Source organism: Podarcis liolepis (assembly GCF_965112155.1).
Source record: "Podarcis liolepis genome assembly, chromosome: 5".
In the NCBI taxonomy this organism is placed as follows: domain Eukaryota; kingdom Metazoa; phylum Chordata; class Lepidosauria; order Squamata; family Lacertidae; genus Podarcis; species Podarcis liolepis.
In genome coordinates, this window is record NC_139556.1 from 51,784,538 (window position 1) to 51,797,031 (window position 12,494).

At 46.8% G+C, this 12,494-nt stretch overlaps 1 protein-coding gene across 1 annotated transcript; it reads left to right on the forward strand.

The window, feature by feature from the left end:
* Positions 1-442: 442 nt before the first annotated feature.
* Positions 443-9,198, forward strand: VAX1 (ventral anterior homeobox 1; the record flags this gene model as incomplete). Its single annotated transcript, XM_083505544.1, has 3 exons — positions 443-683; positions 2,694-2,881; positions 6,944-9,198. 3 exons carry the CDS (start codon positions 443-445, stop codon positions 7,460-7,462), a joined length of 948 nt encoding a protein of 315 aa, XP_083361670.1. The 3' UTR covers positions 7,463-9,198.
* Between the last annotated feature and the right edge of the window lie 3,296 nt (positions 9,199-12,494).

Below are 12,494 nucleotides of genomic sequence, written 5' to 3' on the forward strand. Positions count from 1 at the left end.
ATCCAAACAATTTAGTGTATTCATGAGGTAACCTAAATGTGGAGGCTGCAAAATTACCCGTAATCAATTGAAACAGCGAGTGCGCGTCCCTCTGGGTGTCTAACAACCACATCCCCTTCTCTGTAATAAGGGAGGCATTAAATCATTTTAGAGTTGCACTGTTGAGTACCTGATCATTGGGGCGCAGGGAAGCTGGACACTCGCACTAGGACGCTGGGACGGAGGAAGCTGCTGATTGCCTGCCTCTCGATCAGAAGAACCGACCTCTCGCCTTCGAGGGACTTGGCTGTTTACTCGCCGGCCTGACCACGAACCGTGCAATACCCAACGCAGACTTTTCTTCCCTTGCTTCAGACCCCCCCACCCCTTCCAACCTACCCTCCCTCCCTCCCTCCCTCCTCTTTTTTTTTTTTTTACTTTTTAAAAAACCATATTGCACTACATGTTTGGGAAACAAGACAAAATGGACGTTAGATGCAATTCTGAGATCGAAGCCAACCGAGTCTCCAAGAACGGGCACAATAAAGAGGGCAAGGAAAGCAAAGGATGCGAAGGAAATATTTCGACTTCTTTTTTGAAGGATCCACAAGGGACTTTCTCGTCTTCTGGCGGCTCGGAAGACTGCAGCAAAAACAAATCGAGTTCCGCTGACCCGGATTATTGCAGAAGAATACTAGTCCGAGGTAGGGGGGAGTTTGCTTGTATTTTATTTTTTTCCCCTTTTTGTGTTGTGTCTGCGCCTGGAAAATCCCCGCTAGCGGATTCTTGCTTTTGTTTTGTTTTTGTTTCAAGCCAAGATTTTGCAATGTTTCCTTTTTATCTATTTATTCTGTAGAGCTATTTCTTTCTCCACAATTCCAGGGGCATTTGGGGGCATCTAGTTTTGCGGGGATCTGGGAGACTTCCTATTTCCCCATAGCTCAGCATCCCAAGCCTTGCAGCTCAGCTGGGGGGGGGGTCGTAGCTTTCCTGCCCCCACGTACTTCTCGTGGTCGCTTCGCTTAATTGTTTGGCTGCTGCTTCTCTGCCCTGGCTTCTACCCTGCAGGCATTTCTTTCTTAGTTTATTTTTGCGTTGCAATGCTGAACAGACAGACAGACAGATAGATACCTGGGAGTGAACTCTACCCGACCTAATGGGACTTGCATCTATACTCAGAAGTATAGGATTGCGCTGCCCGCTGCCTTTGGGGAAGGCTGCTCGTTTGACGTGTCAAAAAAGGAAAAAGCGGGGCGGGGGAAGCGCCCTTGTTCCGGCAGGGGCTAAAAGGTAGACGGGTGGTAAAGCTCCGTATCTAGCAAGGGTGCTTCGGTTTCTGCAAGCCTTATGCTCTCCCCACTATTGTTAAATTTTGGCGAGGGACTGGGAGATTTTGCTTTGGAGCCCGCTATACGTAGCCACAACGGGAAGCGGTGTTTATTTAGGTTGGATCCGTTCCGAAGGCTGGGTTGAGTATTTTGGAGGGTCTTTAAAAAAAAACACCTTAAAAAAGGTGTAAAGTTTCCTTTCCAACTGTGATCATTTTCACAGAGTTTACATTAACTAAAAAACAAATAAACCCATATAAACCCCTTCCTTTGATTCAATGTTTAAACCTTCCCCTTAACTCTACTGTTTGGGGGTTGTTTGTTATTTTATTCCTTTGTGGAATATTCTCCTCCCGTCCCTCTAAGTCCGCCAATGCAATAATTTCACAACATTCTTTTTAAGTGTCTGATTTAAATTCCCAAAGTTTGTTTGCGTGTGATAAACGTAAAGAGAAACTTCTCCTAGAACAAAGGGCCCGGTAAACAATAATTAATCCTGGCGCGATCGGTGGACCCCCTGGAAAGCGATCAGTTTAAAACAAAACAAAACTGGAGTTCCTTAGGCTTCGAGACTAAAGATGGGAAGGTAAAATTGTGGGAAAGCAAGGCTGGATGAGCGGGAAGGCAATTGGAATTGAGGAGGTGCTCATAAGATGTGGAGAGCTTTTGCGGGCAGGGAAAACGGGACCAGGCTTTTTACATGGAAAAAGAGTTCTTGGGTCCTTCAGAGAGGCGGCGCGGGGGGGGGGGGGAGCCTGCCAGTTTCCAAACAGGAAGGGGGAGCCGGAAGCCGGCCTTCAAGGCGGCCTTATATGGTTAACATTTGTCCTCGCCTTATGGTTAAAAAGCCAGGCCAAGCAAATATGATCATATCATTGCAAAGACAAAAAATGCTAAGAAGGAGTTGCTGTTGTTAGGCCTCTGCTGATTGGACGAAGCTGGTTCTTACACTAAACCAGCCTATGTTGTTGTCGTCGTTGTCGTCGTCGTTGTTGTTGTTGTTGTATCTTTCCATCCCAGTCCCGTCTTGTGATGAAAGTTGGTATTTATTTATAGGCGACGCGCTGCTATTTTAAGGGCCTCCGGATAGAAATCAAGGTTGTGGAGCCTGTGGCCTCCCAGGTGTGATTGGATTTCCACCTCCCATCGGCCCCCCGCCAGTCCAGGCCAATGGTCAGGGGCGATGGGGGTTGTAGTCGTGCAATATCTGGCGGGCCACAGGTTCCTCCATCTCTGGTTTGAAAGGAGAGTCGCCTCAGCTAAACCAGCAAATGAGGCTTCGCTCTGTCGATATGCATTTGCCTCTCGGTGCAGGTCCTGAAAATGGGTTCGTGTTCTCCTCCTCCTCCTCTTGGGTCTAAACGTGCCTCTGTCTCTCTTTGCCAGATGCCAAAGGTTCAATAAGAGAGATTATTCTCCCGAAGGGGCTTGATCTGGACCGACCCAAAAGGACCCGCACGTCTTTCACGGCGGAGCAACTTTACCGGCTGGAGATGGAGTTCCAGAGGTGCCAATACGTGGTTGGACGGGAAAGGACCGAGCTGGCCAGGCAGCTCAACCTCTCAGAAACTCAGGTACAAAATGGGCCAGAGAAACCAAGGGAGAGAGCGGCACCTTCCCTCCCCCCGCCGCGTCCCAAACATCCCGGGTGTGTTGCGCTCAGAGGTAGGTGACGCAGTGACTCCAACGCCGTTGCGCTGGAACGGGAGGGAGCCAGGATCGATCCCCACCCCCAACCCCAGGTTATGAAGCTGCGGGGGGGAGTCTACTAACTTGCTACAACATAATAAAGCCTAACGCTGGGGTGGCTCACTGCATGGCTGTGACCAATCAATAGAACCAGCCCGATTTCAGGCAGGTAGGCGCTTTTCCCAGAGCTCCCCAGATCCGGACTACAAATGACTTTTCCGGACACTTTCACTTCCCTGCTAGGTTCCTGAATCATAATTTGGTACCATGCGGGACCAGCACAGTTGAGACCCCTCGCTTTCCGCTCTCGCACCCACAAACATACGTCTATCATCACGTTCAAAAAAAGGGGGTAGGTAGATTCAAGGTCGGAAGCATTTCACAGTTTGGTCGAGGCCTGAGCTGCCTGGAGGGTGTGGACGCTGCAATTCTAAGCAAGCCTAAATGCTTAGACGGAAAGACAGATACGCGAAAATAAGAGAGTTGCGTGGAATGAAGGGCGATTTATGGGAGTTGTTTCCGAGTGAACATGGCGTGTGCTGTAAATCGTTTGCAGGCCCCTGCAAGTGAGTTAAAGGTTGCTGTGCGCGTGTTTTTAAAGAAATACTTCTAAAAATTTCTAGACGTAACTGCACTCCTAGGTGCTGACGTCCAGTTACCTGCACACCGGTTGCCCTTAACTCATTTGTAGTGGGTAGGAAAATGGGAATTGATTTCAGCCTCCCGTGGTGTAAAGTTCGGGTTCTGAAGAACAGGCGAAAAGTGTGTGGAGTACAAAAAAAGCGGGAATAGGATCGGAATAAGTCACAAAAGTAACTTTTCCAAAACAGAAAAGGGATGCAAAATAGATAGGAGAAGACACAGCGCTTAAGGAGATACCTTTATCCTTCAGGACTGCTTTGACAGCACAGCAATTGCGCATGTTTACTCTGGAGTAAGTCCCGCTGCGTTCATTGGGACTTATTCTTTTGGGTGCCTTAGAATTGGAAGGAAAAGTCTTTCCAACCAGAGAAGGGAGAGGGAAGGGGTTGTTTTAATCTGACCACATTTCATGTCAGTGGTCAGTAGTGATATGAGCAATAGAGCTCCATTGATTCAACCAGAGTCAGGATCCAATCTTGTTTCTTTTACGAGAATTGCGGGAAAAGATACAAGCGGAGTTTTCAGCAGGCCGTTAACGCTGAAGGAGGGCGCAGGGTTGCAACCCAAGTGCCACCGATCCTCCCTGGATTTGAGTGTGTGCGTTGCTAAAATAAAATCTGCCTGAAGGTACCTTTATGCGGAGTTAAGCCTCTCGGTGACCATTTACTTCCCAGGAGATTCAGACCGGAGGCTCCGCAGGACGATTCTCTTGCAAAAAGTGCGCAGGCCACGCAGGCCCCTTTGTAGGGGACACCACTGCAATGCTTCTTCGCTGCACTTACTCCCCTGCCCTTTCCACCATGTTCTTCTATTATGGCGGGGTTCATTCATTTATTTATTTGGGCAGGCTGCATTTAGTCGCAAGAAGCTTCCACGTGGGCTTCTGCAGCGCCATCCTCTCGCGCATGTTTACTTGGAAGTAAAGTTCCATTCGGTTTCCACGGGGCTTGTTCTCAGGCAAGCACGGGGAAGATTGCAGAGCGCAATCCTACCCAGAAGAAGTTCAACGGCATGTGTGCATAAAGATCAGGTTCTGGGTCTGTTTAGCTTGAAATGAGCTTTCACCAGACTCCTGCAATCCGGCAGTGAAGGAAACTGACTATCGGAAGCATTTGTTGTAATTTATAAAAACAAAACAAAAAACACACAAAGTGGTGGAGGGCACAGCTAGAGATTTGCAGCCAGTATTTTTTTATTTCACGTCAAACATTGCTTTTTTCAAATTAATTAATTAATTAATTAACGTACACTATGAATCTGACAAGCATGAGGTCCGCTTCAACGGGCCTGTAACAACTTTTAAACCTAAATCCCCCCTCCCTTTCCTTCAGCCTTAGAACCACTTGCTACAAAATGGGTATAAGTGGGGGAGTTTTAAGGGCGGGTCCCATTCGCCTTGTGGTTGTATAGAGAGCCCCTGTGTATAGCGCAGGAGGCGAGAAGGCGTTTCTGCACAGGAAGGAAATACTGTATGGAAGACTTACTGAATAAAAGAAGAGCCCGAGGAAAAGAGAATAGGATGAGGCCGGGGGGTGGTGGGGGGAGGGAATAATTATATGCTTATAGGGAAATGCTTGCGGGGGAACCTTCAGATTTCCCAGCGCCTCAAAAACCATTCCAAGCCAGAAACAGGGGTATCCAGGCCATGCTTATTTCTGCGTCCACCTTGAAAATGTGCTTAAGTCTTGTTGCTACTTGATTAGCTGGTGCAAAAGATGTGATGGAAGATGTGCACGTCCCTTTATGGGTCCCGGGGCAGGAAGAAAGAGGAGAAAGTGCGAAAATGTGGAGAAAGGGAGGTGTGATTTTATTCTTCCTAACTGAAGCGTCTGATACAAGTATTAGGGAGGGAGGGAGGGAGGGAGGGAGGGAGGGAAGAAAGAAAGAAAGAAAGAAAGAAAGAAAGAAAGAAAGAAAGAAAGAAAGAAAGAATCAGTGCCAAAACAAAAAACAAAAAAAACCCCAAGTGTCGTAGGGAGTGGTTTCTTAATTCGTGAAAAGATCCTACAACTGTAATGAATCCTTCTGACAAGCTAATTAGCATTTCTTTGGCTGTCAGATTTGGCCATGTTGGTATGACAAACGAAACAACCTCCGAGGCTAGAGTGTGGCATGTGATATTAATTTGAGTGAAATAATATTTGAAATGGTGGAAAGCAGACCTAAAGTCGTTGGGGGCGGGCGGGGAAGAGATTGCAGGTGTCTCTTTATAAGACTGGGGGCGAAAAATGGGGAATAGAGCTGGCAGTCGCTTGCCCAGAACACTCTCCCAGTTCCCTTCGGCACGCAAAAGATGTTGACGGAAAAATCCAACGCAAACTATGTACGTCTGTCTATCCATACATACAGCTTGCGTGCGCTTCCACAGGCGCTAGGAACATCTCAGGCTCCCAGAGATAAAGAGAATGGAAGGGAAGTTGCAAATTCAGATGACGTCCCACAGAAATCTTGTGTTCAAGGCCTAAGAGGGAGGCTTAAAAAGGATAAAACCTTAAATCTGTACTACAGAGTTTCAAGAGTGTAGGATCTGAGGCATTACTGAAGTATCACTCACTGGGGATTTTCTTCTTCTCTAAGCAAAGCTTCCTTTCTGGAAAAGATCCTGGTGGATTCCCGGCTCTGGAAGGTTTATTATTGACAACCAGGTGCTCTTTCTTCTCCATGGAAGTTTCGCTACCGGGGCCTGTTTCTAATTAATTCTTTTTTAAAACACACACACAACCACCTCGCGTTGTCAAAGCGATTCCTTCCCATTCCGCCCCACGCCCACGCCGCATCCTTCTGTGTATAAGTTTCCAATGCCTTTCCTGTCCACTTCACGCACCTGATGAAATGGTAGGCGCTCTCGCCTTATGGAAAGGCGACTCCACAATAATAAACGTGTTAGTCTTTTAAGGTGCTCGAGAGTTCTTTGTTATTTCAGCAATTCTCCGCCACTTCAGCAACACTTTTAAGTGCCCAAGATTGCTTGGCGATTCTTATCACGTTTCAGATGGCCACACACGGTTGCTATCTTGCGCGCGCGCGCTCACACACACACACAGAGGCGCGCGCTCTTCTCCCACGTACACGCGCGCCCAAGCCCCCCCCCCCATTTTTGCCCAAGTGCTAAGCAAACAGGATGAGCTCAGGGCCCAGTCACATGGGGAAAGAGGTGAAGGGAGTTCGGAGAGCTTTTCCATGGTGGTCTGGGGGGGGATTAGCTTTCCCAACCCCGATCCTAAAGTTGCCCGTGGTTTTCCCTCGCTGACCTTGTCTCTCTCCCTCCCTCCCTCGCCCCACCCCCCAATTGCTTCTCTTTGCAGGTCAAAGTCTGGTTCCAGAACCGACGCACCAAGCAGAAGAAGGACCAAGGCAAAGACTCCGAGCTGAAATCCGTGGTGTCGGAGACGGCGGCGACGTGCAGCGTGCTGAGGCTGCTGGAGCAAGGGCGGCTCCTCTCGCCTCCGGGCCTGCCGGGCCTCTTGCCGCCGTGCGCCACCAGCGCCTTGGGCTCAGCCTTGCGCGCGCCCAGCCTCGCCAGCGGCACCGGCGGCTCGGGATCCGCGACGGCGGGCGGCTCCCCGCACCAGCCGGCCGTCAGCAGCAGCGCCGCCGCCGGCCCGCCGCACCCGTCCCCTCCCGGGGGCCACAACCTCTTCAGCCTGCCCGTGCCCACCCTGCTGGGCTCGGTGGCCAGCCGGCTTTCCAACCCTTTAGCGATGGCCGGCTCCCTGGCGGGGAACTTGCAAGAACTGTCCGCTAGATACCTGAGCTCTTCGGCCTTCGAGCCCTACTCCAGGACGGCCAATAAAGAAGGCGTCGAGAAAAAGGCCCTGGACTGACGCGCGGCGACGCGCGCTGTATTTATATTTATAGTATCTATTTGTGACGGTTATTTATGGAAGACCCTCCACACCATAGGGGCCCCTTCCCCACCTTCCTCTTCCCATCGCACCCCACAGACTCTTCTACCGTCCTCCTCTTCCTCTCTCTGCCGTCTTCCCCAGCCACCAATCCCAGGCACAACTTTGCCTCCTGGGGGAACCCCGACTTTTACCTTGCCAGCCCATCAGTTCCCAACCGGAGGGCCTCACAGATTTGACTGGAGGCCTCCAATCGGCGGAACAAATCGATCGGCGGCAACGAGGGTGGAACCCTCCCCGAGCCAGACATTTGTCGCATTGGTGGCCCACGTTAATGTTAGAAATGGGGTTTGGGGGGGGGCTATGGCAGAGAGGGGCGAATAATGGAAGGAGAGACTGTTGACTTCAGTCTGGCTGCCCCTATGATAAGCACCAACTTTTTACATTTTAAAGGGAGTGTATAGGAAAAGGAGGTGATTTTTTTAAGGCGGAAGGCTGGATAGGAGCTTAAAAGTGCGTGTGTCCTACACATGCAGAGAAGCTCATACATCCAACAGGGAGGCCATGTTTTTGGCTGCTCCACATTGTGTTGGTTCTTCAAACACGCCTCTTATTTCAAAGGCGTCTCCCTTTTGCCAGTCCGAGACAATAACAAGTCCAGGTGTTGCTCTCATGCATCGTCCTGAAGGCGCATGCCTCCTCCTCCTCCTCCTCTTCCAGTTCCCTATTCTAAACAAAAAAATCATTGAAAATTTAAGCTCACCGGAACAAGGGGGTTGAGGTGCGCAATGCGATCCTAAGCATGCTTACTTAATAAGTCCCTCTTCACTGGGACGCCCGGTAAGTGCGTAAAGGATTGCACTTTAATTTTAAATTGTACATGTCTGTGTTGGGGAATTACCCTTATTTCAGGTACCACAGCGATGAAGTGACATACTCTTGGAATAGTACCCCAGTGATGTTTATGACAGATGAATTTAAGAGAGCACAAAAACTGTGCAATCTGGTGGATTTCAAAGCGGATACTTTGCCAAGGCTTGTGGTCTTCCAAACAATTGTGTCTGGCTCCTAGCCTTTATTTCGTCATGCAGCCCAGAAGCAGGATAATATAAAACACTTTGATTTGGTTAAATCCTGAATGTTTATACTATAATATATACGCATTAACTATGATTGGCTACAGAAAACTGAGGGGGTGTTTTTAAAGGGCGGGGCCGATCTTGTGAAAATCCTCACAATACCCTTTACTCCAGAATCTAACTCCAATCTCTAAAATAAAATAAAGAAGATTATGAAGTGCAGGTAAAAGAGAGAGAGAGAGTCTTAGATGCGAAGGCGTCTAAGACCAACGTTATTATTTGCCTGTTCCCCATATAAACTGGACCTAAACTGGAAGCCTCGAGATTTCACTACCTTCTAATTTATTTTCTTACAAAATGCTTACCCTTAAATTCCAATCAACGCGTCTTCTCCGGTTTGGTTTTGTACTGGAAAGAAACCAAAACTATTCTGTAACAATCGTTATTTTACTGTTATTTGCTCCCCCCCCCTCATCCTTCACACAATGTATGTATTCCTGGATTATTATTATTATTATTTTACATTAAATCCCAGGACTTGAAATTTGTCAGGAAAAACAAAACAAAACTACATAGCTAGTTGGTTTTTTTTAATTTTTAAACAATCATCTGGTTGCGTTTACAGACTGTATAAAATATGTGCCACCAAACTTTTTAACCAAAAAAATTTTAAAAAGGAAAGGGGGGGCAAAAAAAGTGGAATGGTTGATGTAGTGCATAGAATTAATTCTAGGACAGAAAGAGTAAGGAGAGAGCGGGAGAGAACGCGCGCGGGGGCAAAACGGAAAACCCTCCTATTAATATTATTGTAAATTATTTACGTCTGAAGTTTCTAGGCAACTAGTGATGAAAATAATGAATGAATCCGCGGGTGAAGATGAGCTCCCCCTGCTACTAATAGCCCTTGTTCTGAATGTTTTGGGTATTTGGCTGTTTTGTATTTATGTGGTGAGAGTGAAATATATTATATCTATGCTATGACAGAGTTAGCTGTTATTTTCGTCTTCTGTTTAGAAAGCCCCTCCGCCCACCCAGTGTCAACTCCTGCGCAAAAGGCAAAAGAGATATAGCCTTGCCTAGAAGGGGGTCCTGCAGTCAACTCTCATTTTGAAACTATTTCTGCCCAGTGTGTACATCGAAATATGTACTGGAGATATGAAGGGAGGGGTTCTGTTTTGCATTTTTCTCTTCCTGTTTTCTTTTTCTTTCTGACTAAAAAAAATATTTCGACTCCATAATAACCACAGGAATGGCTCATCACCCAATACGTTGTATTTACTGGTCAATATGCAAGTTGTCTTGTGATCAATTTCCCCATGTTTGCTGGCGGGGGGATTCCACCAAGGAACGATTCCAGCCTCTGTTATCTACTATAAATAACAAAGAAAGGCATCTAGTGGATTGGGGGCTGCGGGAACCGGGAGGGGCGGGCGGGACGCGGAGATTATTTACATGGAAATCGCCAATAAGGGTATGATCCTAACCTCATTTTCTCTGAGGAAATCGTGTCGACCGGGTTCCTTCTGAGATCGCTGGTGGCCATGTGCGTAGCTAAGTGGGGTGGGAGGGAGGAGCAACTGCCCCCCCATCAATAAAAATACATAGTTAACTGAGGTTCGGTCCCCCGCTAACAAAAGACCTGCCTCCCCTAACAAAAGGCCCACCCCCTCCAACAACAAAAACCCTGGTTACGCCCACGGCTGGTGCCACAGAGCCCTAGAAGCCATAATGATAAGGTGTGCGTGGAGATATATAAACAGTGTACAATTTCAGTTTGGCTTTCCTTAAGGACTCCGAAGAAATTGACTGGTCCTTATGTCGCGGCTCTCCACAGTCCTTAGAAACTCCATTAGACCAAACTGCTCAATCCGCACCTGATCAGTGAAAAGAGGATCGGTTCGATTTTCAGTTCTTAAAGAGGAGTAACTTCCCAGCTGAACCACTAAACAGGGTGGGACCTTTAAAAAAAAGTATATTTAATAAATTGTTTATTTCTTTTCTTTCTGGCCAAGAGAAAAACATTGTTTTCTTCCTAGTAGGAACTGGGTGCATGACTCGAGCTACTTGTATGAATGCAGTTTATGAATATGTTTCTGGATAATATGGTGTTTAAGAGAAATCAATGGATCCGAAGGATATGTAAGCTAAGGGCCAGTTTCTTGTGGAAAGGTCAATCGCTCCTGTTTTAGCCCCATGTTTTTCCAAAAAGAAAGAAAAAAACCCAGCCCAATATACACACCGGGGTCAGTACCACCTAACCATAGCATGGAAGGATCAGAACCTCAGGCTGCAATCCTGTTCACAGCCTTTGCTTCAGAACAAAGTCCATTGAACTCAGTGGGACTTCTGAGAAAACATGTGGCTTAGTCTGCATGGTTATTTGTGGATTAGTATTTACAGTAAGTACCTGTGCCGCTGTAGATCAGAAAAATTCCTTGTCTTAAGAGAAAGGCATGTGTGACAAAGCAATGAGATTGTGCTTTAAGTTAGACTTTTGGCAGCAGGAATCAGACTAAAACTGCTTCTAGTTAAGAAGCAAGTTCCTTGAAAATAAATGGGCTGTTTGCAAGCCCATAGTCTTCTTGAGATGAGAGGTGAGGCTTGAGATACTTTAAGGGGATGTTAACAATTAAGGAAAACCCTACTGCCTCCAGAATTCGCAGTTTCCAATGCTTACACCACTCTCTACTTCCTTATTCTGAAATTATAAAATTGCATGGAATTACTGGTACCGTAGTTTAAAGGAGCATTTTGTTCTGGGTTTTTTGCCATCTTAGTTTAGAAAAATTAAGACAGACAGGCACACCCACACCCACACCCACCCACAACTTCTACAGTAACACAGGTCTAAATTACAAATTTACATGTGCAAAAAACAAACAAACCCTTCACTCTTCTGTAACCAGGCTTCTACATCGCAACATTGCTAATGTGTAAAAGTGCCAATCACATTGACTGCTAGATGACATGCTTCCATCTAAGTGTCGGTGAGCAACTATTTGCCCTAGATCATGTAGACAAGGATTGGGGAGTAGGAAAAGCTCTTGTGCCATGCTACATTAATTAACATATACTTTCAACATAAAAATAATCACCATGTAGAAAAAATGAACTGGGTCACCCTCAAGGTAGTATTAACTGAATGACTGACAGCACAACCCCATATATGCCTGCTCAAAAGAAAGTCACACTGAGTTTTGTGGCAGTTACTTCTTCCCACGCAAAATGATTGCAGCCTCAGTATATTTTGGATATGGCCTTTCTTTTAACTGACCTTTTCAGGGCAATGTTTTATTAGAAGCAGAGAACTTATTTATACATGGAACAAGAAGATGGCATGCCAAATCTGATTGGGTACCTGTACTTCTGATCATTGCTGGAGGGGGAGAGCAGGCAAAAAGAGAGCTAGTTGAGAGGTCAGGGGTAAAGCATGTTTTCAGAAGTTTGGTAAAGTTCCAGTGTATTCAGGAACTATTCAGGTATAGACAGCTGAGAATCAGTGGACTATCTGAGTTCCAAGTAGACACAGGAGCTCTGTTGCTGCTGTTCAGAAATACTGAAACAATTGTGTCCAGCACTCTCAAACTGCACATATGGAGACAGTATCTCCCCATCATTCAAATTAAAGATTAGAGAGAAGTAGGATTGATTGATTGATTGATTGATTGATGATATTTCTATACTGTCATTCAATGGGAAATGTTCAGGGTGGTTAACAATGCCATTAAATGCAATAACAAACAAGGCAACATACAACAAAACAATAATTAGTGGCAGCATCAAACATGGAAAACAGATGAAGTGAAGGCCCAAGACAGGTGTTGATCATCATGTGAGCTGCGCACAGGTGGGCTGAAGCGAGCTGCTGCCATTCCTGTGGAGCCTCCTTTTATTGAGACAAATGTGCAAGCTAGGCAGATACATTTTGGGCT